Genomic DNA, 23,462 nt, shown 5'->3' on the forward strand with positions numbered 1-23,462 from the left:
TCAAGGCTGTCCATCACCTCGCCCCCTCCTACCTCATCCCCCTTCTTTCCTTCTATAGCCCAGCCCGCACCCTCCGCTCCTCTGCTGCTGACCTTCTCACTGTGCCTCGTTCTCGCCTGTCCCGCCGTCGACCCCCGGCCCACGTCCTCCCCCTGGCCTGGAATGCCCTCCCTCCGCACATCTGCCAATCTAGCTCTCTTCCTCCCTTCAAAGCCCTACTGAGAGCTCACCTCCTCCAGGAAGCCTTCCCAGACTGAGCCCCCTCCTTCCTCTCCCCCTCCTGCCCTACCTCCTTCCCCTCCCCACAGCACCTGTATATATGTTTATACAGATTTATTACTCTATTTCACTTGTACATATTTACTATTCTATTTATTTTATTTTGTTAATATGCTTTGTTTTGTTGTCTGTCTCCCCCTCCTAGAATGTGAGCCCATTGTTGGGTAGGGACCGTCTCTATATGTTGCCAACTTAGTACTTCCCAAGCACTTAGTACAGTGCTCTGCACACAGTAAGCGCTCAATAAATACGATTGAATGAATGAATGAATGATCTTGTATCTACCCCAGCGGTTAGCATAATACCTGGCACATAGTAAGAACTTGAAAAATACCATTATTAAAGAAACAAAAACAAAAAAACTCAAACACATTTGAGGGCATGCAGTTGAAAATTGTGTCCTAGATATGTAAGTATTAGCATTTGATTGTATTAAATTTAGTATCACTAAATTTGGCACTATAGGTTTGATTTTTATTATTTTTTCTTAATGCTTAATGCTAACTTGAAGTGGGGAAAGAGCTAGGCTGCTTATTGAAATATAACCAAAGAAGAATGCCTCATATTGCAAATGCTGACCACATGCATTTCTTTTTGTATGTAAATGCTCTCTGGTGTTTGTTTCAAAGTGGACACTCTGTTCAAAAATGCAAGAGATTTAGCTCTGTGGGCTTTTTTATTCTTTGTCGAGTTCTAAACCTCTAAACTGTAGTGTGTAGAGAGATACCTGACACAAAGAGCAAACTGTACCCCAGAGACAGTAGTTGAATTGCTAGATCAAGTTGGGAATTTTGTTGCCATAACTACTACTTTCCGGCTGTTTTGTATGTATAAATACAGGCTTTACAAGGTCTCTGAATACTGATTTGAGAAGAGTAGTTTTTAAAAATAAGCAAACTTCTGAAATAACCCCAAAAGAAGTAGGATCTTTTGTATAGCAGGTTAGGTCAAGTGATATGAAAGATGATCTAAGGTCCTGAAGACTACAGACAGGTGAATTTAAATTTCTGATTCTGTATATAAATGAATGCTTAATCATTTACCATGGAAGTCCTGGTTTCATAATGTTCTGGAGTTGACTATAATGCACTGCTTGCTTTAAAAGTCTCAGACTAATTCTCCTTTCTCTCTTCTGTACAATAAGTTGCAGCATGTAACAGCCTGGCAATAATAATAATAATAATAATAATAATAATAATAATAATGGCATTTGTTAAGCATTACTTGAATTTCCTTGTGCCTTAGCAGATTAACTTGTTACAAATATTCTTTCAGAAGTAAATGAAAGGTAGTCAACCTTTATGACATTTGTCAATTTTATTTTATAAAAAAGTAATAGAATTTGAGAGACTGAGAAGTAACTTAAAGAAATGTGCCTTGCAATTTTAGAAAAAGCTCATATACATTTTTAATCATTATAGTTTGGTTTTGATTTTGTTTAGTATTTTGCAGTATGTGACAAAGCTATTAATGAAGCTTCAGTGACCGGTGAAATAATTTTAGTTTATAATGGTCCGTTCCCTTTGGCAGTGTTGAAATACGTTCTCCTAAAGCTATAGCATAAGAAGCTTTTGGAATTGATCGGTCAAACAAAGTGTTGGATTTAAATACCATTTTCCGATATGAAATTAAAACTCAACAAGTCTAAGACTGAGCTCCTTATCTTCCCTCCCAAACCCTGTCCTTTCCCTGACTTTCCCATCATTGTATACGGCACTACCATCCTTCCTGTCTCACAAGCCCCCAACCTTGGTGTCATCCTGGACTCCGCTCTCTCATTCACCCCACACATCCAATCCGTCACCTAAACCTGCCGGTCTCACCTCCACAACATCGCCAAGACCCGCCCTTTCCGTTCCATCCAAACCGCTACCTCGCTGGCTCAATCTCTTATCCTACCCCAACTGGATTACTGCATCAGCCTCCTCTGGTCTTCCATCCTCCTGTCTCTCCCCGCTTCAGTCTATACTTCACTCTGCTGCCCGGATTATCTCTGTTCAGAAATGCTCTGGGCATGTCACTCCCCTCCTCAAAAATCTCCAGTGGTTGCCTGTCAACCTACGAATCAAGCAAAAACTTCTCACTCTTGGCTTAAAGGCTGTCCATCACTTCGCCCCCACCTACCTCACCTCCCTTCTCTCCTTCTACAGCCCAGCCCGTACCCACCGCTCCTCTGCCGCTAACCTCCTCACTGTGCCTTGTTCTCGCCTGTCCCACCGTCGACCCCTGCCCCACGTCCTTCCCCTGGCCTGGAATGCCCTCCCTCCATACATCTGCCAAACTAGCTCTCTTCCTCCCTTCAAAGCTCTACTGAGAGCCCACCTCCTCTAGGAGGCCTTCCCAGACTGAGCCCCCTTTTTCCTCTCCTCCTCCCCTCCCCATCGCCCCCCTCCCTCCCTCTGCCCTACTCCCTACCCCTCCCCACAGCACCTGTATATATTTGTACGTATTTATTACTTTATTTAACTTGTATATATTTACTACTCTATTTTATTAATGATGTGAACATAGCTATAATTCTTTTTATTCTGACAGCTTTGACACCTGTTTATTTGTTTTGTTTTGTTGTCTGTCTCCCCCTTCTAGACTGTGAGCCTGTTGTTGGATAGGGACTGTCTCTATATGTTGCCGACTTGTACTTCCCAAGCTCTTAGTACAGTGCTCTGCACACAGTAAGCGCTCAATAAATATGATTGAATGAGTGAATGAAGATGTTTAGGGAGATAGTAAACCTTGATATCAACGCTTTCTGGGTTTTCACAGATTTTCATATATTTCTCAGATGGCATCCTGTTAAATTACTGGGGGTTTTCAGCCCTAAAATCCAGGCCAAAAGAACTTGTGGAGTCACTTAAGGAGTCCCCAGACACCCAGTTAGCCTCTGCTGGATCCTAATGCCCTCCAGTTGTTCCATTCTAATTCAGGTTTGGGATCAGTGCATCCTAAACCCTGCATCCCCATCGATGCCAGTTTTCGGCTGAGCCGAGGCATCTCCCCACAGGCCTAGGGGTCATCGGGGTCTAGACTCCAAGCCGCCTGTCGGGGATGGCCGCAGGAAGCCCACGGACAAAGTGCTCCTTTCCGTACCCGTGGCATCCCAGATCCACATCTCTCCCCAGCATCCAGACCTTCTCCCCAAGCCCTACTGCAGGCAGACACCAGGATCTGAGAGCTCAACAAAATTTAACAACAAGGTAACAACAGAAACACATTATTTTTAGTAGTAGTAGTAATAATTGTAGCAGACAAGTCATCATCTCCAAACACTTTAACAAAATAGTTTGTCTCCACCCTTGAACTTGAGATCTTTTGGTAGTTATTGGTTCCAGTGCATTTTCAACTTCATCCTTCTGCTTGTACCTGGTTGTACTGTCTTTTGTTTTTTATGGTTTTCCTTTTTTTTTTTTGGTTAAAAACCTGTCAATATTTGACTATATAGAAGAATCTCATGCCTAGTAGATCTCTGTACGGGTCTAAAGTTACCATCCATCCCATTTAACTAAAAGGAAATTTCAGGGTCTCATCTTCCTGGAATCCTGCATTTAAAGAAAGACTTCTGACAGTTTTAAAGATTTCAAAGGAGTTCCTCAAAAGTCATCACAACCTGTTAGTGGGAAAGTCTCACTACACTGGACTGTAAGAGCCTGCTGGGTAGGCATCATGTCTGCCATCTCGATTGTCTTGTACTTTTCCAGGCTCCTAGTACAGTACTCTGCACAAAGTAAGTGCTCAGTAAATACCAATGATCGATTAATTGGGCAATCCCATGAGAGCGGCACTGCAAGTCCCAACAGGCACTGTAGCACACACCCCAGTTTTTAAGACTGATCCCCCCTTCCACAATGCTTCTGTTGTGCTTGGCTGTATTCTGATCCTGGAATTTATTTCTGGAGTTCTGGGAAATGGTTACACCACTCAGACCCATTGTGGTTTTTGGAGCCAGGTACTGGCTTACTTATGCCAATGCAGGCTATTTCCTGGCAAAGTTGTCCACAGCAACAAATACACATAAGAAAAACAAAACGCCGGATTCCACAATACTTTGAGGCAACCTAAATCTGGGAAAAAACTCTTCTTTTTCTTTAGATAGTTTGCTTGCCAAGTGTTAATACATTCAGTTTGCATTAGAACTCATGTTCCCACCCAATTCTTCCCTCTCCCTGACCGTCATCACTGTAGACAGCACCACCACTACCACCATTCCCAAGCCTGTAGCCTTCTAATCATCCTCTTTTTTTTTTTAAGTGGTGTTTGTCAGGTGCTTACTGTATGCCACCCACTGTATTAAGCACTGGGGTAGGCACAAGTTAATCAGGTTGGACACATGGGCCTTAAAGTCTGAATCCCCATTTTACAGATGAAGTAACTGAGGCACAGAGAAGTGAAGTGATTTGCCCAAGGTCACACAGCATACAAGTGGTGGAGTAGTAATAATAATAATACTGGCATTTATTAAGCACTATGTGCAAAGGAGGTTACAAGGTGATCAGGTTGTCCCACATGGGGCCCACAGTCTTAATCCCCCCCCCCTTTTTTTTTTTACAGATGAGGTAACTGAGGCACAGAGAAGTTGTGACTTGCCCAAAGTCACACAGCTGACAAATGGTGGAGCCGGGGATTTGAACCCATGACCTCTGACTCCAAAGCCCGTGCTCTTTCCACTGAGCCACGCTGCTTCTCTGTAATAATAATAATGACGTTCGTTAAGCGCTTACTATATGCGAAGCACTGTTCTAAGCACTTGGGGGGGATACAAGGTGATCTGGTTGTCCCACGTGGGGCTCACAGTCTTAATCCCCATTTTACAGATGAGGTAACAGGCTCAGAGAAGTTAAGTGACTTTCCCAATGTCACACAGCAGACATGTGGCGGAGTTGGGATTCGAACCCATGACCTCTGACTCTAAAGCCCGTGCTCTTTCCACTGAGCCACGCTGCTTTGCTGCATTAGAACCCAGAGCCTTCTGACTTTCAGGCCCATGCTGTATCCACCGGGCCATACTGCTTTTCTCCTCCTCCCCATCCCCCCGACCCTACCTCCTTCCCCTCCCCACAGCACCTGTATATATATATATATATATATATATATATATATATATATATATATGAACAGATTTATTGCTGTATTTATTTTACTTGTACATATTTACTCTTCTACTTATTTTGTTAATGATGTGCATTTAACTTTAATTCTATTTGTTCTGATGACTTGACACCTGTCCACATGTTTTGTTTTGTTTTGTCTGTCTCCTCCTAGACTGTGAGCCTGCTGTTGGGTAGGGATCCTCTCTATACGTTGCCAACTTGTACTTCCCAAGTGCTTAGTACAGTGCTCTGCACACAGTAAGCGCTCAATAAATATGAATGATTGAATTAACTCATCTCTCTCATTCAACCCACATATTCAGTCTGTCTCCAAAATCCTGTTTGTTCAACTTTCACAACATTACTAAAGGCTACTGTTTCTCTCCATCCAGACTGTGACCTCGTTAATCCAAATATTTATCCTATCCCTCCTTGATTACTACATGAGTCTCTTGCTGACCTCTCTGACTCCAGTGTCTCCCCTCTTTGGTCTATAATTTACTCTGCGGCCTAGATCATTTTTCTATGAAATCATTCAGTCCATATTTCCCCACTCAAGAACTTCCAGTGATTGCTGGTTTCTTCAAATGGTATTTTTAAGTGCTTAATATGTCAGGCACTGTACTAAGTGCTGGGGTAGATACAAGCTGATCAGGTTGGACATAGTCTCTGTTCCACGGGCTCAGTCTTAATCCCCCTATTATAGATGGGGTAAATAAGGCCTAGAGAAGTTAAGTGAGTTTCCCAAGGTCACAGCAGACAAGTGGCAGAGCTAGGATTAGAATCCAGGTCCTTCTGATTCCCAGGCTTGTGCTCTCCCCAATAGGCCACAATGCCTATCTACAGTGCTTTGCACATAGTAAGCGCTTAATGAATGCTATTATTATTATATTATCATTATTATTATTACCAGAAACTCCTTATCATAGGCTTTAAAGCACTCAGTCACCTTTCCCCACAAACTTTACCTCACTCATTTCGTACTAAAACCCAGTAATTGTAGTAGGGTTGCACATTTCACTCCTCTAATGCTAAGCTACTCACTGTACCTTGATCTTGTTTAGGTCGCAACTGATCTCTTGCCCACTTCCTGCTTCTGCCTCTCTGTACCCAAAGATGTTCACTCTCCCCACCTTCAAAGTCTTATTAAAAACACATCTCCTCAACTAAGCCCTCATCTTCCTCTTCTCCCACTCTCTTCTGAGTCTCCCTTGCATTTGGATTTGCGCCCTTTATTCACCTCTCCCTCAGCCCCATAGAACTTACGTACACATCTGTAATTTTAATTTTTTTTTTAAAATGTCTGTCTTTACTGTAATCTCGTGGGCAGGGAAAGTATCTGCCAACTCTGTTGTACTCTCCCAAGTGAAAGTAAATAATAAATACAGCTGATGGATTGCAGTAGCCATAATATTTATCAGCAGGAAGTTATCAAGACCTTATATCAGGGGAGTTCAGATTTCTGAGGCTCTACCCAATAGACATCTTCATAAAAAGAGAATGGCTAAGTTTCTTCATGTAGCTGAAAGGAAAGACCACTTGAGCGGTTTGATTTTTTTTTTTTATGGTATTTAAGTGCTTACTCTGTGCCAGGCACTTTTCTAAGCATTGGTATAGATACAGGCTAATCAGATTGGATGCAGTGTAGGTCCCACATGGGGCTTAAAGTCTTAATTCCCATTTTACAGATGAAGTAACTGAGGGACAGAAAAATTAAGTGATTTGCCCAAGGTTAAACAGCAGACAAGTGGCAGAGTCAGGATTAGAACCCAGGTCCATGTGATTCCCAGCCCCATGCTGTATCCACTGGGCCACACTGCTTCTTCACACTTCTACTGTATAGTCAAAGAATTATAAGCTTTAAACTGCTTTTACTATCAGTGATCATCGCCAAAAGTAAGCTTTTGCATCATGGGAAATCCAGGAAGAAAAGTGGGGTGTCACAAATCATATGTCTCTTTATCTTTCTCCTCAAATTGTGATACATAAAGGAATCAAATATCCTGTTTGAGAGACCAGTCGGTGGTATTGAGCTTTTACTGCGTGCAAAGTACTGGACTAAGCATTTGGGAGATTACAGTTTAAGAGTTGGTAGACATGGTGCCCGCCCTCAATGAACTTAGAGTCTGGCTGTTCATGAGAAAGGAGTGCTTGACATTTTGTTGCACCTTTGAAGTTTGGTATTGCCACACAACCCAGCATCATGGTTGTTCAGGTGCATGCTTAAGTCCTGGGTGCCCTCTCCAACTTCCCAGATTGGTAATATCGCACTAAAGACACTGAATTTAGGAAAGGCAAGAACGCGATATGGCTAGACATAAGATATGGAGAGATTTTAAAGACATAACAGAGGCAGGATATGTACTCCACTTTTACAGAGGCGACTCTGTAAGTCAGGCATTAACACGACTAGACTGACTTCCAAATTTTGGTTCTTCTGAGCAATTTCAGACATTTGAATGGAGACACTGGTCCTTTCCTCATTCTTCTTAAATAAACCCCAAAGTGCCATTAGTAGAATTCTGGCAAGGGTCTGTAGTGGCTTACAATGCAAACACCACAGTGTTAGTTCCGTCAGGCAACGATCCATTCTTATTTATCTTGGCTTTCTGTCCCTTCCCTTTGTTAATGAAGCTGCTCACTATGCTCAGCCCACTCCAGTGAGGAAAACTGCTTTTGAAGTGGGGGAAGAAAGAACAAAAGCAGTTCTTCTTTACTTTCCATATGCCTTTCTTCTTCGAAGTAGAAAATTAGAATAAGTTAATGTAATTCACAGGCTTAATGTCATGGCATTTTTACTACTGAACATAGCGTTCACAGATAATAGTATTCAACCTTGTTGTACAATTTAGAACTGCAAAGGTTGCCAAATGTGTAAAGATGCAAATAGGATTAATATAGTTCAACAAACTAGGATTTGACCTTGAGACTCGTAGAACAGCAGCTAAGAGTTCCCTCTTTGCTCCTGTAGGTAGAGAGAATGCCTAACGAATTCCTAAAAAATGGATATGTTGTGTTATCAGTTATATGGATATGTTATGGATCTATCCATAACAATGGATAACAATGAAACTCCTCACCATGGGCTTTAAAGCACTCAATCACCTTGTTCTTACCTCCTGCTCTCCTACTGCAACCCCATCCACATACTTTGCTCCTCTAATGCCAACCTTCTAATTTTACCCCAGTCTCATCTACCTCGCTGCTGACCCCTCACCCACGTCCAGCTTGGGACCTTCCTCAAATCCGACAGTTACTCTTCCCCAACCCACTTCAAAGCCTTTTTGAAGGCACATCTCCTCCAAGAGGTCTTCCCTGATTAAGCCCTCCTTTCCTCTTCTCCCATTCCCTTCTGCAGTGCCCTGACTTGCTCCCTGTGTTCATCACCCCTCCCAGCCCCACAGCACTTATGTATAGGTCTGTAATTTATTTATTTATATTAATGCCTGTCTCCCCCTCTACACAGTAAGCTCATTGTGGACAGGGAATGTGTCAATTTAGTGTTAGAGTGTAGACTCCCAAGGGCTTAGTAGTGTTCTGCACACAGTAAGGGCTGGATAAATACAATTGACAGTGGCTGACTGACTGGATAGAGCAGCTGTCAGGCAGCAGTTGAGGTCATAAAGCTGGTATGCGGAAACAGCTCCTATCCACATGTGCTGCTGAAAACTACAGCAGCCAAGGGAGGAGGGTGGGTCGTCCAAGCAGGAAATGAACCATCAGGAGGAATGTTGGCTTCTCTCTGCTTACAGCCAGCCACAGAAGCAGGAACTCACTCAGCGAAAGCACAGGCAAATGGGAAATACAAAATGTTGCAGAGGAAGGAGATGGTGTAGAGGTAACAGCACTAGCTCCTGCTGCTACTGCTTTGAAAGCTAATGAAGACCGTGCAGGTCAGACCTTTTTTTTGAGGAATTGTAATAATGATAATGTTAATATCAAATACATTACTCTCTTAGGAGGTGCCATTTGAATTCTTGGGCACCGTAGCCTTAAAAGAAAAAGCCGAGTTAGTTGTGGGAAGAATAACATTTGAATTGAAGTTCCTTGTACATTCTCAGTGGCTGAGGAACGCTATACAAAAAGAAACTTTGTGGCAATATGTTTGTATGCTTGAGTGAGGATATTTGCATGCTGAAAGAAAATTTAAAGATCTAAAATGAAGGGGATCATTAAACTCACAAATTTAACTCCTGTATGTACTCAATGCTTTGTTTTAAACAGCTATGACAAATCTGAGAAGGGGCTTGTCAAAGCATTTGTTTCATTTCTTTTAAATCATATCTTCCAGTATATTCTAAACTATTGTTTAATAGTTCTTAAAGCACTGACTAAAATTGTGTAGGCATCCTACGGGGGTATTTGTTTTTAACATGAAGTTAAAATATGAAGATTACATTCACAGGCTGTTATAAATTCCTTGTCCCCTTATTCCCTTGGTAAAGTTCAGAAGATAAGACCATGATTTATAATTCCAAACCAAAAGGATTATTTGGAATAACATTTGAAAGTACTTAGAAGTAGTTACAAATCCTTTACTTAATAAACCCTAACCATATGAGTGTTTGACACATAAAAGATAATTTTGTAACCTCGTATGTCTTCAAAAATCATGAATTTGTGCCTTGAATGAGAGTAGTTTCCTAACTCTCCCTAAAGGGAAAAAAAATAACTTTAGTGATTAGAAGGGAATTGTGTTAGTCATTTAGTAAAATAGGGTTACTCATTGGTAAAATCTCAGCGAGCCGTTGAGTCTTCCCCAGCTTTGTATGTTGTCTGTCAGGAATAAGTTTACATTCCAGCCCTGAGAAATGGCATTCCATTGGGGAGTTTCACTGATGTGAATAAGGAATGTGGAGGCCCAGGGCAAGGGGAAGATTACTGAATGCAGATAGGAAAGACTTCTGTGCTCAACTACCGCCCCCATTCCTGGACAATGCCAGCAGTGTAAACCAGAATGCGTCTCGGGCCAAAAAATGTCCCAAGACCATTAGGGAGAAACAGATTTTATTCTGTTTCTGTTTATCACTGTCAAAAGATTCCATGGAGCAGTTTTGCCTTTTGCCATAAAGTTTTTGACTACCCGTGCATGTGAGTATTTCGGGAAAATGCATTAAATACCTCATGACAGCATTTTAGTTAATTGTGAAAAATGTTTCTTAAGGTCATGCTCCCTTAGTTTTGGAATTCCTGATGAGAAAGAGCATAATGATATATACTAATTTTTCCTTCTGTTTTTGTTGACAGAAGAACTAGTTGAATAACTGATTCTATAGGTAGCTCTGCTGTAAGATGTTCTTTGAATATATTTTCAGTGTAAAAATCAGGTCATATTTTAATCTGTGGAATTGTTGACCCTGATAAGTAATTTGGTCGCTTATTTAGCCAATGAAATGACTTTAAATTGTTTTTACTGTCCTGTGGATAACAAATCCATTTAGTTTATGATTTTGTATGCAAATATAAAACAATTATGGTTTCCATAGGAAAACGTTGTTTGTATTGCTAACAGGAGAAAAAAACTCCTGTAATGATCATAGTGTGAGACATTTTAGCTGTCTTTAGGACAAATTATGTATTTAGTTTCAAAATTCAAGTTGATTCCCTTGTGGAGGAGTTCTGCTGGCGTCATTAAAGTCCAAACTACAGGTAGTGGTAGTTGGGCAGGTTTGTTAATTCAACCCCTTCTCCCTCACAGTTGCCGTTTTTATTTTCTTTTTTCCTTTCTACTCTACTGTTCCCTGTCCCATCCCTCTCTCATCACCTCAATCCATATTATCACCAGAATTACCTCACATCTCACCCAGTACTTCCTATTGGGCTTTGCCCTTACTAATGAAACAAACTGGAACACCCATCCCGGGGAATCTCAAATTTATTTAAAGTGAAATTTGGCTTACTTGAACAAGCTGGGGTTTAGCCCAAAACGTCAGAAACATGACCAGAAAGGGGAGACTGCAGGGGATTAAAAAAAGGTGGGAAAAGGAGGAGGGAGATCAAGAGAAAGAGGAATAGTGTGGGGAAGGAACTAGGAATGCCAATTGTTGCCATTGTGTAATCCCTGACATCTGGGCCACAGGCTACTGTGTGACTGGGTAGGTATTTAGTATTTATTGAGCAATTACCACGTGCAGAGGTGGGATGGGGCAAATATCAAATGTCAAAGTGCATAGATGACACAGAAGGAAGAGGGCTTAATCAGGGAAGGCCTCTTGGAGGAGATGTGACCATAATAATGCTTTGAAAGTGGAGAGTGTGGTGGTTAGAGTGACATGGAGGGGAAGAGGACTGGAGCTCCCAGAGTGTATCAGCTCCCAAGGCCCCCACCATGCATTCTTTTAGACTGTGAGCCCACTGTTGGGTAGGGACTGTCTCTATATGTTGCCAACTTGCACTTCCCAAGCGCTTAGTACAGTGCTCTGCACACAGTAAGCGCTCAATAAATATGATTGATTGATTGATTCTGGGGAGCAGGCAGCCATGGTCACCGGAGAGCTGGGCCTGCAAGATTAGGGTTCAAGTGGCAGTCTCTTCCCCCCCCGCCATGAAAAACAGTATTTACTGTTACACCATCTGCACGTGAATATTGAAAGTAACGTGATCATACTGCCATGTATTATATTGTAGATTATCTCCTGGATTAGTTGTTGGACAGATAATCAGAGGAAGCAGAAAATTCTGGACAGTATTCTTATTGGACTTTTGGTCCAGTATTATAAATATTTGGCCTGTCAATCAGTCAATGATAGCAAATGCTCACCGGGTGCAGAGTACTGTACTAAGCCCTTGTAAATGTGGCTCTGCCACTTTCTTGTTGTGTGATCTTGGGAAAGTCAACTTTCAACTTTAAAATGGGGATTTCAATCAATCAATCAATCAATCAATCGTATTTATTGAGCGCTTACTATGTGCAGAGCACTGTACTAAGAGCTTGGGAAGTACAAATTGGCAACACATAGAGACAGTCCCTACCCAACAGTGGGCTCACAGTCTAAAAGGGGGAGACAGAGAACAGAACCAAACATACCAACAAAATAAAATAAATAGGATAGAAATGAACAAGTAAAATAAATAAATAAATAAATAGAGTAATAAATATGTACAACCATATATACATATATACAGGTGCTGTGGGGAAGGGAAGGAGGTAAGATGGGGGGATGGAGAGGGGGACGAGGGGGAGAGGAAGGAAGGGGCTCAGTCTGGGAAGGCCTCCTGGAGGAGGTGAGCTCTCAGCAGGGCCTTGAAGGGAGGAAGAGAGCTAGCTTGGCGGAGGGGCAGAGGGAGGGCATTCCAGGCCCGGGGGATGACGTGGGCCGGGGGAGACGTGGGCTGGGGGAGACTGTGGCCGTGGGCCACAGTCTAAAAGGGGTTCACTTTTAGACTGTGAACCCCTACAGGTACCGTGTCTGATCTAATTACCTTGTTTCTACCCCAGCACTTAGAACAGTGCTTGAAACATAGTAAGCGCTTAACAAATACCATTAAAACAACACATTAGAATTGATAGACGTCCCTGCCAACAAGGAGATCAGTCTAGAAGGGGAAACAGATACTAAAATTAAATATATTGAGAGGAAATGGCACTGTTTAAAGATACGGTCATAAATTCTGTGAATATCAAAGTGCTTAAAGGGTACAAAGTGCTTAAGGGAACAGACCCAAATTGCATAGGTGATTCGGAAGGAAGGATGGATAGGAGAAATAAAAGAGTTAATCTGGGAAGACCTCTTGAAGAACTTGTGATTTTAAGAGAATTTTGAAGGTGGGGAGAGTGGTGGATTGTTGAATATGAAGCAGGGGGGAGACCAGGCTTGAGGGAGAATGTCGTCAGGGGTTGGTGGTGGGCTAGATGAGATAGAGGTACCGAGAGCCTGTTGTGTTGCTCTGCACACAGTAAGTAATAAATACGATTGAATGAATGGTGTTATAGGAGTGGAGTGTGTGGCTTGGGTTGTAGTAGGAAAACGTGAGATTAAGTATGAAGGAGAGTGTCTTAAAGCCTTTAGTAAGGAGTTTCTGTTTGATGCAGAGGTAGGTAGGCAACCATTGGAGGTTTTTCAGGAGAGGGAAACAGAGTGGCCTAGTGGATAGAGCATGGGCTTCAAAATCAGAAGGACCTGGGTTCTAATCCCAGATCCTCCATTTGTTTACTGTGTGACCTTAGATAAGTCGCTTAACTTCTCTGTGCCTTAATTCCCTCATCTGTAAATTGGGGATTTAATACTGTGAGTAACAAGTGGGACAGCGACTTTGTCCAACCTAATTAACTTGTATTTACCCAAGCGCTTAGTACAGTGTAGTAAGTATTAAACAAGTACTATTAAAAAAGTAGGGAGATATAGATTGAAAATTTATTTGCTATTTATTTATTTGTTTTAGAAAAAAGATGCAGGCAGCAGAGTGAAGTATGGACTTGAGAGGGGAGGAATAGGATGCTGGGAAGCCAGTGAGAAGGCTGATAGAGTAGTAAAGTCAGAAAATGATGAAGGCTTGCATTAGCATGGTAGCAATTTGGGTGGAGAGGAAAGGGCCAATTCTGGAGATTTTGTGAAGGTAGAACCAGCCCATCCCATACCCGTACCCATTGTCTGTGCCAGCTGTTTCATACTTTTAACTCATCCTAAAACTCTTTCTCCCCTACTTAACCCCTACCATTTGTTTCCCCTAGTGACTTGGCCCCCTACTTTATTGATAAAATTGAAACCATCTGGTGTGACGTCTCTAAAATCTCCCCTGCTTCTCTCCATTCCTCCCTCTTCCTGACCCATCCTTCCTTTGACTCTCCCATCTTTCCCAGAATTATCTCAAGAGGAGTTCTCCCTCCTCTCAAAACCTACCTCTTCCACTGGAATCTCTCACCTCATCCTCTCACTCCGTCCCTTTGCACCTTGGTATATCTCTCTCATTCAACCCACACACTGTCTGCCTCCAAATCCTGTCAGTTCTACTTTCATAATACCACTAGAATCCACCCTTTCCTCTGCAACCAAATTAGTACTATACCGATCCAAGCACTTATATCCCACCTTGACTATCACATCAGCCTCCTTGCTGACCTCCCTGCCCCGTCTCTACCCACTCCAGTCCATACTTCACTCTCCTATCCATATCATTTTTCTAAAAAAAATTCAGTCCATGAGTCTACTCCTGAAGAACCTCCAGTCTTTGCCCATCCACTTGTACATCAAACAGAAACTCCTTATCATTGGCTTTAAGGCACTCATCAGTTTGTCCTCTCCTACCTTATCTCATCAATTTCCTACTATACCAAGTCTTCACGTTTTGCTCCTCCGTTGCCGTTTTGCTCTCCCTTGATCTTATCTGTCTCACCACCGACACCTCACCCAACTCCTTCCTTTGGTCTGCAACTCCCTCTCTTGTCATATGTAACATCCCACCCCTCTCCCCACCAGAGCCATATTAAAATCACATCTCCTCAATCAATCAATCAATCGTATTTATTGAGCGCTTACTGTGTGCAGAGCACTGTACTAAGCGCTTGGGAAGTACAAGTTGGCAACATATAGAGACAGTCCCTACCCAACAGTGGGCTCACAGTCTAAGAGGGGAGACAGAACAAAACCAAATATACTAACAAAATAAAATAAATAGAATAGATATGTACAAGTCAAATAAATAAATCTCCTCGAAAACACCTTACCTGATTACACCCTTTTCCCCCCTACTTATTGTTCCTTCTGCATCACCTATGCACTTGGATCTGTACCCTTGAAGCACGTGATATTTTCCCCACCCTCAGCCCCACAGCACTTACGTACATATCCTGTTTTTTTTAATGTCTCTCTCGTCATCTAGACTGTAAGCTCCTTGTGGACAGGGAGTGTTTCTCTGCCAACCCTGTTGAATTGTACTCTCCCAAGCACTTAGTTTACTCTTCTGCACATATTAAGCACTCAATACCATTGATTTGTTGATTTGATTACAGTAGGCAATATGGGAGATAACAATTTTATGAAAATTGAGAGAAGAGAGCAGGCAATTTTACTACATTTATAGGAAACAAAGTACAAATATTTGGGAAGTTTGAGGAGTGGAAAATGGGAGGAATCTGCCATCAACCCCAAATTATAGGCTTCCAGTACTGAAATAAGATGGGGTTGAAAGAAAAGGTAGGTATAATCAACTCTCCAGAATACTCTTTCCAGAATGCTTATGACACTTTCCAGTTACGCACCCCTCTCTTCCCTTTGCCTATCCAATAGCTGGTCTCCTGAGGCTGACAGTAAGACCAGACTGGAAAAGAGGTAGAGATACTGAAAATGAATGTTAGTATTAAATATTCGTTACAGATGTTGCCTTCATGGAGAAAAGGCAATTTTTCCTTCCGCTTCACTTCTTTTGTGTTTTCCTGTGGACTTGTTACCCAGTTACTCTGATTTGCTGGACCCCTGGGCAGTTTTATTTTTTATTTTTCCCTGCTGAAAGTCACAAGAAAACCCATTTATAAAGAACTTCCTTTTACCAGGAAAGTTCAGGGAATGATTATGAATTATTCCTATTTATCTCTGAGTACATCAATCTGTGGATTATGACTAGGTCATTCTCCCTTTGGCCTGGGTGAAAGGGAGATTGTGGGACAGGGTGGTGACACCCTAGGGCAGTATGAAAAATCCGAATGAATAGGTCAAGAAGAGACATTATTTTCTAAAGTCATGATCATTATATTAATTTTCAAGCATCCTAGGCTCCTTTGATGTTGACTTCCTAGGTCTTAAAGGGCAGTGACGGAGGCAGGGCTAGATTAGTCTGGGCAGAGCCAAGGGGCCAATGGGAACTTTGTAGGAGATAAACATGGAAGAAGCAAAGATAGAACTTAAGTGTTCTTTCTGGGAAATCCAGAGAGAACTTTGGTATCAGCCTCTTTCTGGGTTCCGCAATTAGAGGTCTCCTTCTGTGTCTTCGTCGTTCACTTTAACGTATAATGGTGTTCGAATAGTAATTAATAAAAGTTTAAGCACCCACTGTTTCTATGGAAACCTGCTGCAAGGAAGATGGTTTAGAATAGACTGTTTTCCTGTACACTGTATTATCTTTACCAAGCATTTAGACTGGTGATTTTAATAAAAAAATGAATTCCTGACTTCTCAAGAAAACCTTTGGTTGCCTGGGCTAAGGGCGTTAGGACTGATCGAGTCCTAGAAGTGCTAAGCTAACCTTTATTGTACAGCTAGTAAGTTGGAGGGGACAATAACTTCTTATCACTTCACCCCAGACACCTCAAACACCTTGTTTAAAAAGGTCTGAATTACCTTGGGAAGACCTACAACAATTTACAATACAAGCAATATGTATTCCTACAATAGTTTGTTTCTGGTTCTTTATAATAATAATGATAATGGCATTTATTAAGTGCTTACTATGTGCAAAGCACTGTTCTAAGCTCTGGGGAGGTTACAAGGTGATCAGGTTGTCCCTCAGGGAGCTCACAGTCTTTATCCCCACTTACAGATGAGGGAACTGAGGCACAGAGAAGTGAAGTGACTTGCCCAAAGTCACACAGCTGACTAGTGGCGGAGCCAGGATTTGAACCCACGATCTCTGAATCCAAAGCCCAGGCTCTTTCCACTGAGCCACACTGCTTCTCCTGTTCTATGCTCCTTTTATTCTTCAGAATTTCTTTATGTAATTCTGGTTATACAAGTAGTGGTCTTTTAGGTGTGTTACATGAAATTGGAGTGTTAAAGGTACCTGAGGACAAGAATAAATTGGGCAAGTGGGGATTGGGGAAGGACTAAGGAGAGGGACGAGCATTTTGTAGGGTTCTGTCCTCTCTCATTACCTCCCTTCCAGCTCACAAAGTGATGCCTCATTTCAAACAGTAGAACTCAAGCATATAACTACAAAGCTGAGGTTAGCCTCCGTCCTCAGATCCGCCAAACTTGCACAATTCCCCCCTTCAAAGCCCTACTGAAAGCTCACCTCCTCCAGGAGGCCTTCCCAGACTAAGCCCCCTTTTTCCTTTGCTCCCCTCCCTTCCCCATTGCCCCGGCCCAATCCCTTTGCTCTACCCACCGTCCCCACCCCACAGCACTTGTGTATATACGTACAGGTTGATAATTATAATTCTATTTATTTTTACTAATAATGTGTATATGTATTTAATTCTGTGTATTTATAATGATGCTACTGATGCCTGTTTACTTGTTTTGATGTCTGTCTGCCCCCTTCTAGACTGTGAGCCCATTGTGGGCAGGGCTTGTCTCTCTTTGTTGCTGAATTATACTTCCCAAGCACTTAGTATAGTACTCTGTACACAGTAAGCACTCAGTAAATACGACTGAATGAATGAGTGAATGACACTTATGTTCCAAAGTGGAGGAAAGGACAGGTGCTTGGCATTAGTTCTTCATTTCATCTCACAATGTAATGTGAAACAAAACTCACTTTAAGAAGAAGTAGTTCACCTACCGAGTCCCTTTTCATTTTCTGGAATAAAACTTCAACTTGAAGCATATTTTTGGCAAAACTCACTTTAGAATATGAGATGTGGCCCAGAGTTTAATTTTCAATTAATCAATTGTATTTATTGAGTGCTTATTGTGTGCAGGGCACTGTACTAAGTGCTTGGGAAAGTACAACACAATATAAGAGAAATCTTCTGAGTAAGATCCTCAAACATTTTTAAGACTTTTAAGTAAAATTGCATTGCAGTGTTGTGTTAAAATTAATCATACATTCTTTGTGTGTCTCTGATATGTCCATGATTTATGGGGTTTTGGTAACTTTAAAGCCCTAGCTTTGAAAGTCGTAATCCTTAATTTGCACTTTAAACGTGAATGTTTGAATGTAAAAAATGCCTTTTATTTAAAGGCTGTTCAATATCCTTGTCAGTAGCAAGTTTTTTTTTTCTATGTTTTGCACCACTGGAAAAGACTAAATTGTATAAGACCTTTCATGGACATGTGATATTTTATATGAGCCTAAATGGTATTGTGTTATTGTTTCATCACTGGAGCTATGTATAATTGGTACAGGGAAATTCTCATGAAACTTTGGCTTGGCAGGGGTAGGGCAGGGGACACATATTTCTTTTCATATGCCTTTAATTATCTGAGAAGAGTTTAAATACATGTTTGTGATGTCTTCCAGCTCTGATTTTGTTCTGATTGAATGTTTTTCTTCCTTAGTTTTGGCAAACGTTCTGCAGGAAGCTTCAGGCGTGGCTGTGAATGCATTGTTTTAGAGCCTTCTGAAATGATTGTGGTGAGTATATTCTCAGGCAATTTTCCCATTAAAACTATTTTTCATATTAAAAGGAATCATTGTATAGACATCTAGTTTATCATGTAGTATTTCATATTACTGGACCTTTTTTGTGCTGTTCTTTTTGATATTAATTCTATGATTAAGCTTAACTTGAGAATTTCAAAGAAAAGGAAAAGAGACACACAAAACCAGGAAGGCCCCATTATTGGAGGAGCTAGTTTTTGAACCTTGTGTACAAAAACATTTATATGCTATTTATTTGAGGAATTGGCAAGCGTTAATTTTAGCTTTTCAGGTCTAATTGGAATGAAAGAATATCCCATGAATTTGTAAAATAATCTACTTTTATTAAACATTAGAGGTTAGAAAAATTGATTTTTTTTCCTTGTGAACATTAGCAAATAGCGTTCAATGCACACACACACACACACACACACACACACACAAACACCCCCCACACACCCACACACCCCCCACTGCTTTTTTTTTCTGCTTGCTCAGTGCTGGGGTTAAATAGATAAATCACGAGATCCTGTAAAATCCAGCCCTATTATGTTTTTTAACCGTCATCAGTTTGTATTAATAGATGTCAAAAACAGTATTGAAGCGTGCTAACAGAAATTGCAAAACACACCACTTAGAGTGACCATTGATGGAACTTGAGACTATCGACTGCTTCATTGCTGACACAGAAACAACAGACGCAAACACGTTATCTACATGCCATGCACCGAGGTCATAAGAAACTCCTCACCCTGGGCTTCAAGGCTGTCTGTCACCTCGCCCCCTCCTACCTCACCTCCCTTCTCTCCTTCTACAGCCCAGCCCGCACCCTCCGCTCCTCTGCTGCTAATCTCCTCACTGTACCTCGTTCTCGCCTGTCCCGCCATCGACCCCCGGCCCACGTCATCCCCCAGGCCTGGAATGCCCTCCCTCTGCCCATCCGCCAAGCTAGCTCTCTTCCTTCCTTCAAGGCCCTACTGAGAGCTCACCTCCTCCAGGAGGCCTTCCCAGACTGAGCCCCTTCCTTCCTCTCCCCCTCATCCCCCCTCCATCCCCCTCATCTTACCTCCTTCCCTTCCCCACAGCACCTGTATATATGTAAATATGTTTGTACATATTTATTACTCTATTTATATTTTACTTGTACATGTCTATTCTATTTTATTTTGTTAGTATGTTTGGTTTTGTTCTCTGTCTCCCCCTTTTAGACTGTGAGCCTACTATTGGGTAGGGACTGTCTCTATATGTTGCCAACTTGTACTTCCCAAGCGCTTAGTACAGTGCTCTGCACACAGTAAGCGCTCAATAAATACGATTGATGATGATGATAAGAAAACATAAAAAAAGTCGTATGCAGCAAATTTGCACAGCTTGGAGCATTTCAACAGAGAAACCGCTAACTTTGCCCTTGCTTCAGGACCATTGCTGTCCCCAGAGGACCCCAACTCTAGCTCAGGAATCATTCTTCTCCCCTCTTTTCCTCCTCCTGCCAACCCCCCAGGAGCCCTGACCCTTGCCCCTGCTCCTGAGCTATTCCTGTGCTTTTCTTAGACATCATCACAAATGTAAAGTGAAGACTGGACACACACACACACCTCCTCCTTCTCCTCCCCCGCCACCCCGAAACCACACATCCTATTCATGCAGTCAACCGCTCTTTGCGATGACCATTGCCATGATGCTTCTCTAAAGAAAAAGGGAATTCACCTTTTACATAGATTGCCTTAAAAGCCTTTCAAAATCATGAGTTTCATTTAGCTTTGGTAATGTGACTGTCTCTCACTTTCAGCCTGAAATCATCCTCTCCTTTTACTAAAGTAAAACTAGATTTACTGTACACAGATCCCCTTTACCTTCTCATGGTTGACATATTTAGGGTCATTCAAGGTCAGTCAATGAGTCAATTAATTAATCCGTTAATGATGGTGTTTGTTTAGTGCTTACTATGTGCCAAGCACTGTTCTAAATGCTGGGGTAGATACAAGGAAATTAGGTTGTCCCATGTGGGGCTCACAGTCTTAATCCCCATTTTACAGATGAGGTAACTGAGGCCCAGAGAAGTTAAGTGACTTGCCCAAAGTCACACAGCTGACAAGTGGCGGAGCTGGGATTAGAACCCACTGCCTCTGACTCCCAAGCCTGTCCCCTTTCCACTAAGCCATGCTGCTTCTCAATCATATTTTGTTTATTGAGTGCTTACTTTGTACAGAGCATTGTACTAAGGAGAGTACAGTGTAACAGAGTTCATAGACACATTCCCTGCCCTCAGTAAGCTTAGAGTATAGAGAGGAGCTTATACCTGTAGTTTTGCTTTTAAAAATTCATTGTCAGTGACATTTTCCAAAGTGAAACTGCAAGTGCCATGTCATAATTTAAATCTTAAACTAGAACTGACATTCCAAACATAGTTAAGTCTCCGTATACTATATGCCTATATGAGGCTGAGCAACCTAAAGCAGGTCATCTATAAAATTCTACTATGTTATTTTTAATACACTCTATAAACCTTATCTGAGAGGAAAGACCTCAGATGTCTGTAGGAAAAGGAATCATTATTCAGTGTATTCCATTGCAGGTGGACTATATGGATGAAAATGAAGAGTATTTTCAGCGCCAAGCTTCTCATAGACAGTCACGGAGAAGATTTAGAAAAATCAACCAGAAAGGAGAAAGGCAAACCATTATCGACACCGTGGATCCATATCCTGTGGGAAAACCACCTTTACCTAGAGGCTACCATACGGTGAGTTAATAAAAAGTGTTTGAACCTTAAAAATAGAAAACAAATGCTTATTTAGCATTTTCATTGTCTTCATATGGCCGTTTTGGAGCTCTCAGTTTTGATTTTTCAGAGAACCACTAGATCCGTACAGTATAACTGAAATGATTATTTAACCTAATACGTCCATGATGCTGAAATATCTTTTTAAATGTTTGTTTATATTAAAACTGTTTTTTAAGAAGAATGAAGCTTAATTCCTAAGACTCATTGAAATTCCTGTCTACTTAACAGTTTTTAAGTCAGTTAAAATCATTGTCCTATATATCTGAGTAATTGTGGTAGAAATTGTAGTGGGTTTATATTAAAGCATTTACTTTAATAAAAGTGGTGTGCTTATCTAATGCCTGTTGTTCACTGAAATGTAGATCAATGGGAACTGTGAGTTTTGAATGCTGCTCCCCAACTTTATATTTAAATATCTTAAAGTTTTGTCTCCTGCTGCAATAAAATAACCATTTGGGAATGACTTGAAAAGTGCAATGCAGATTTTGTTATTTTTTTCCAAGCTAGTATAGGCATGTCCTTGCATTGTTGCCTATTCAAGTAAAAGTTATGGTCTGACACCGTAACTGTTATCAGTACCATATTAAATGATAAATTGACATGGTATGGTACCAGAAAAAATTATAAGACTATTTTTGGATTTTTTGGAATGGGCTACTACAGTAACATTTGCCATTAGAGCTCAGAAAGCTGAGGTACAAAGAGGTTCTATCTTGTCTCAGATATAATTGCCATGCTCAAAGTATAAGACAATTTTATAATTTCAGTAGTTTTTCCATTGTTCTGGAAACTTTCTTTGGAAAACTGAAAACAAAATTCTCTCTAGTGAGTGGCTTCTGGTTCCCAACCACAACTGTTCTTTAATCAAGTGTTGTAGAAAGAGATGATTGACCTACATTTAAGTTTCATATTTTCTGCCTCCCTTAATTCATTACTTTCCTCTACATCCCTGGGTATGAGTGAGTGTGAATATAAAATGTGTGAATACCAAGTATTTAATGATTGCACCTCATTAATTGTAGGGGCTTTTGTCAAATGAAATTAAAATACAATTTTATCCCAACACGTCATTGGTTTTGTTTAACAAACAGAGAGCTTTTCATGACTTAATATTCAGTGGAGTTTTGGCCTTCAACTCCCCACCTCACCTAATTTAGCATGAATTTCATAGGTGAGTCATTTCATGTGGCTCTTTTGAAAAGGATTTCTTTTCATCTGTTTCAGTTACCACATGAACTTTGTCTGGGAAGGATTGGTATTAAAAATCCATGAAATTTTTTTTGTTATCTCTATGAGGAAATGGAAAGTACTCTAAAATTGCTACGTATAAATGCTATAGGAAATCCGTGTGTGTAAACACATATACATTGTACTTTCCAAGCACTTAGTACAGTGCTTTGCACACAGTAAGCGCTCAATAAATACGATTGAGTGAATATATAATAATAATGGTATTTGTTAAGCACTTACTATGTGCCAAACACTGTACTAAGCAATATAATAAATATGCAATACAATATACAGTATATAGAGAGAGGGGAAGAGAGAAGAGAATATGTGTATGTAATATTTGTACATCAGTAGCAGTACAAAATGCATAATTTAATCTTAATTATAAGAAGAAGAATAAGGATAATATTGGTACTTTTAAAGCACTTAATAGGTGCTATACAAGCACTGTGATAGACGGTAGACTATAAGCTCTAGACTCTGGCCTGTAAGATTTTTGTGGTCAGGGAACATATCTACCAATGCTGTTTATGGTGTACTCTCCCAAGCACTTATTACAGTGCTCTGCACACAGTAAGTACTCAATAAATATGATTAACTGATCGATACATTGGTAATTAGGTTGGACACAGTCCCTGTCCCACATGGAGCTCACAGTCTAAGTAGGCAGCAGAGGGATTTAATCCCCATTCTACAGGTGCAGAAACAGAAGCACAGAGAAGTTGTGATTTGTCCAAGGTCACACAGCAGACCAACGGTGGAGCAGAGATTAGATCACAGGTCCTTCTGACTCTCAGACCTGCTCTTTCAACTGGGCCACTGTTCTTTTTAATTATTTAATGGTTTCCCAC

At 41.1% G+C, this 23,462-nt stretch overlaps 1 protein-coding gene across 7 annotated transcripts in view; it reads left to right on the top strand.

Moving 5' to 3' along the window:
- Positions 1–23,462, top strand: part of RAPGEF2 (Rap guanine nucleotide exchange factor 2) — a 244,368-nt gene that overhangs the window by 120,784 nt on the left and 100,122 nt on the right. For all 7 annotated transcript variants that reach the window (XM_038754925.1, XM_038754928.1, XM_038754929.1 and 4 more), the window contains exons 5-6: positions 18,515–18,590; positions 21,172–21,339. In XM_038754925.1, coding sequence (XP_038610853.1) covers positions 18,515–18,590; positions 21,172–21,339 — 244 coding nt within the window. The remainder of the gene's footprint in view (positions 1–18,514; positions 18,591–21,171; positions 21,340–23,462) is intronic.

Source organism: Tachyglossus aculeatus, chromosome 12 (assembly GCF_015852505.1).
Source record: "Tachyglossus aculeatus isolate mTacAcu1 chromosome 12, mTacAcu1.pri, whole genome shotgun sequence".
Classification (NCBI taxonomy): Eukaryota; Metazoa; Chordata; class Mammalia; order Monotremata; family Tachyglossidae; genus Tachyglossus; species Tachyglossus aculeatus.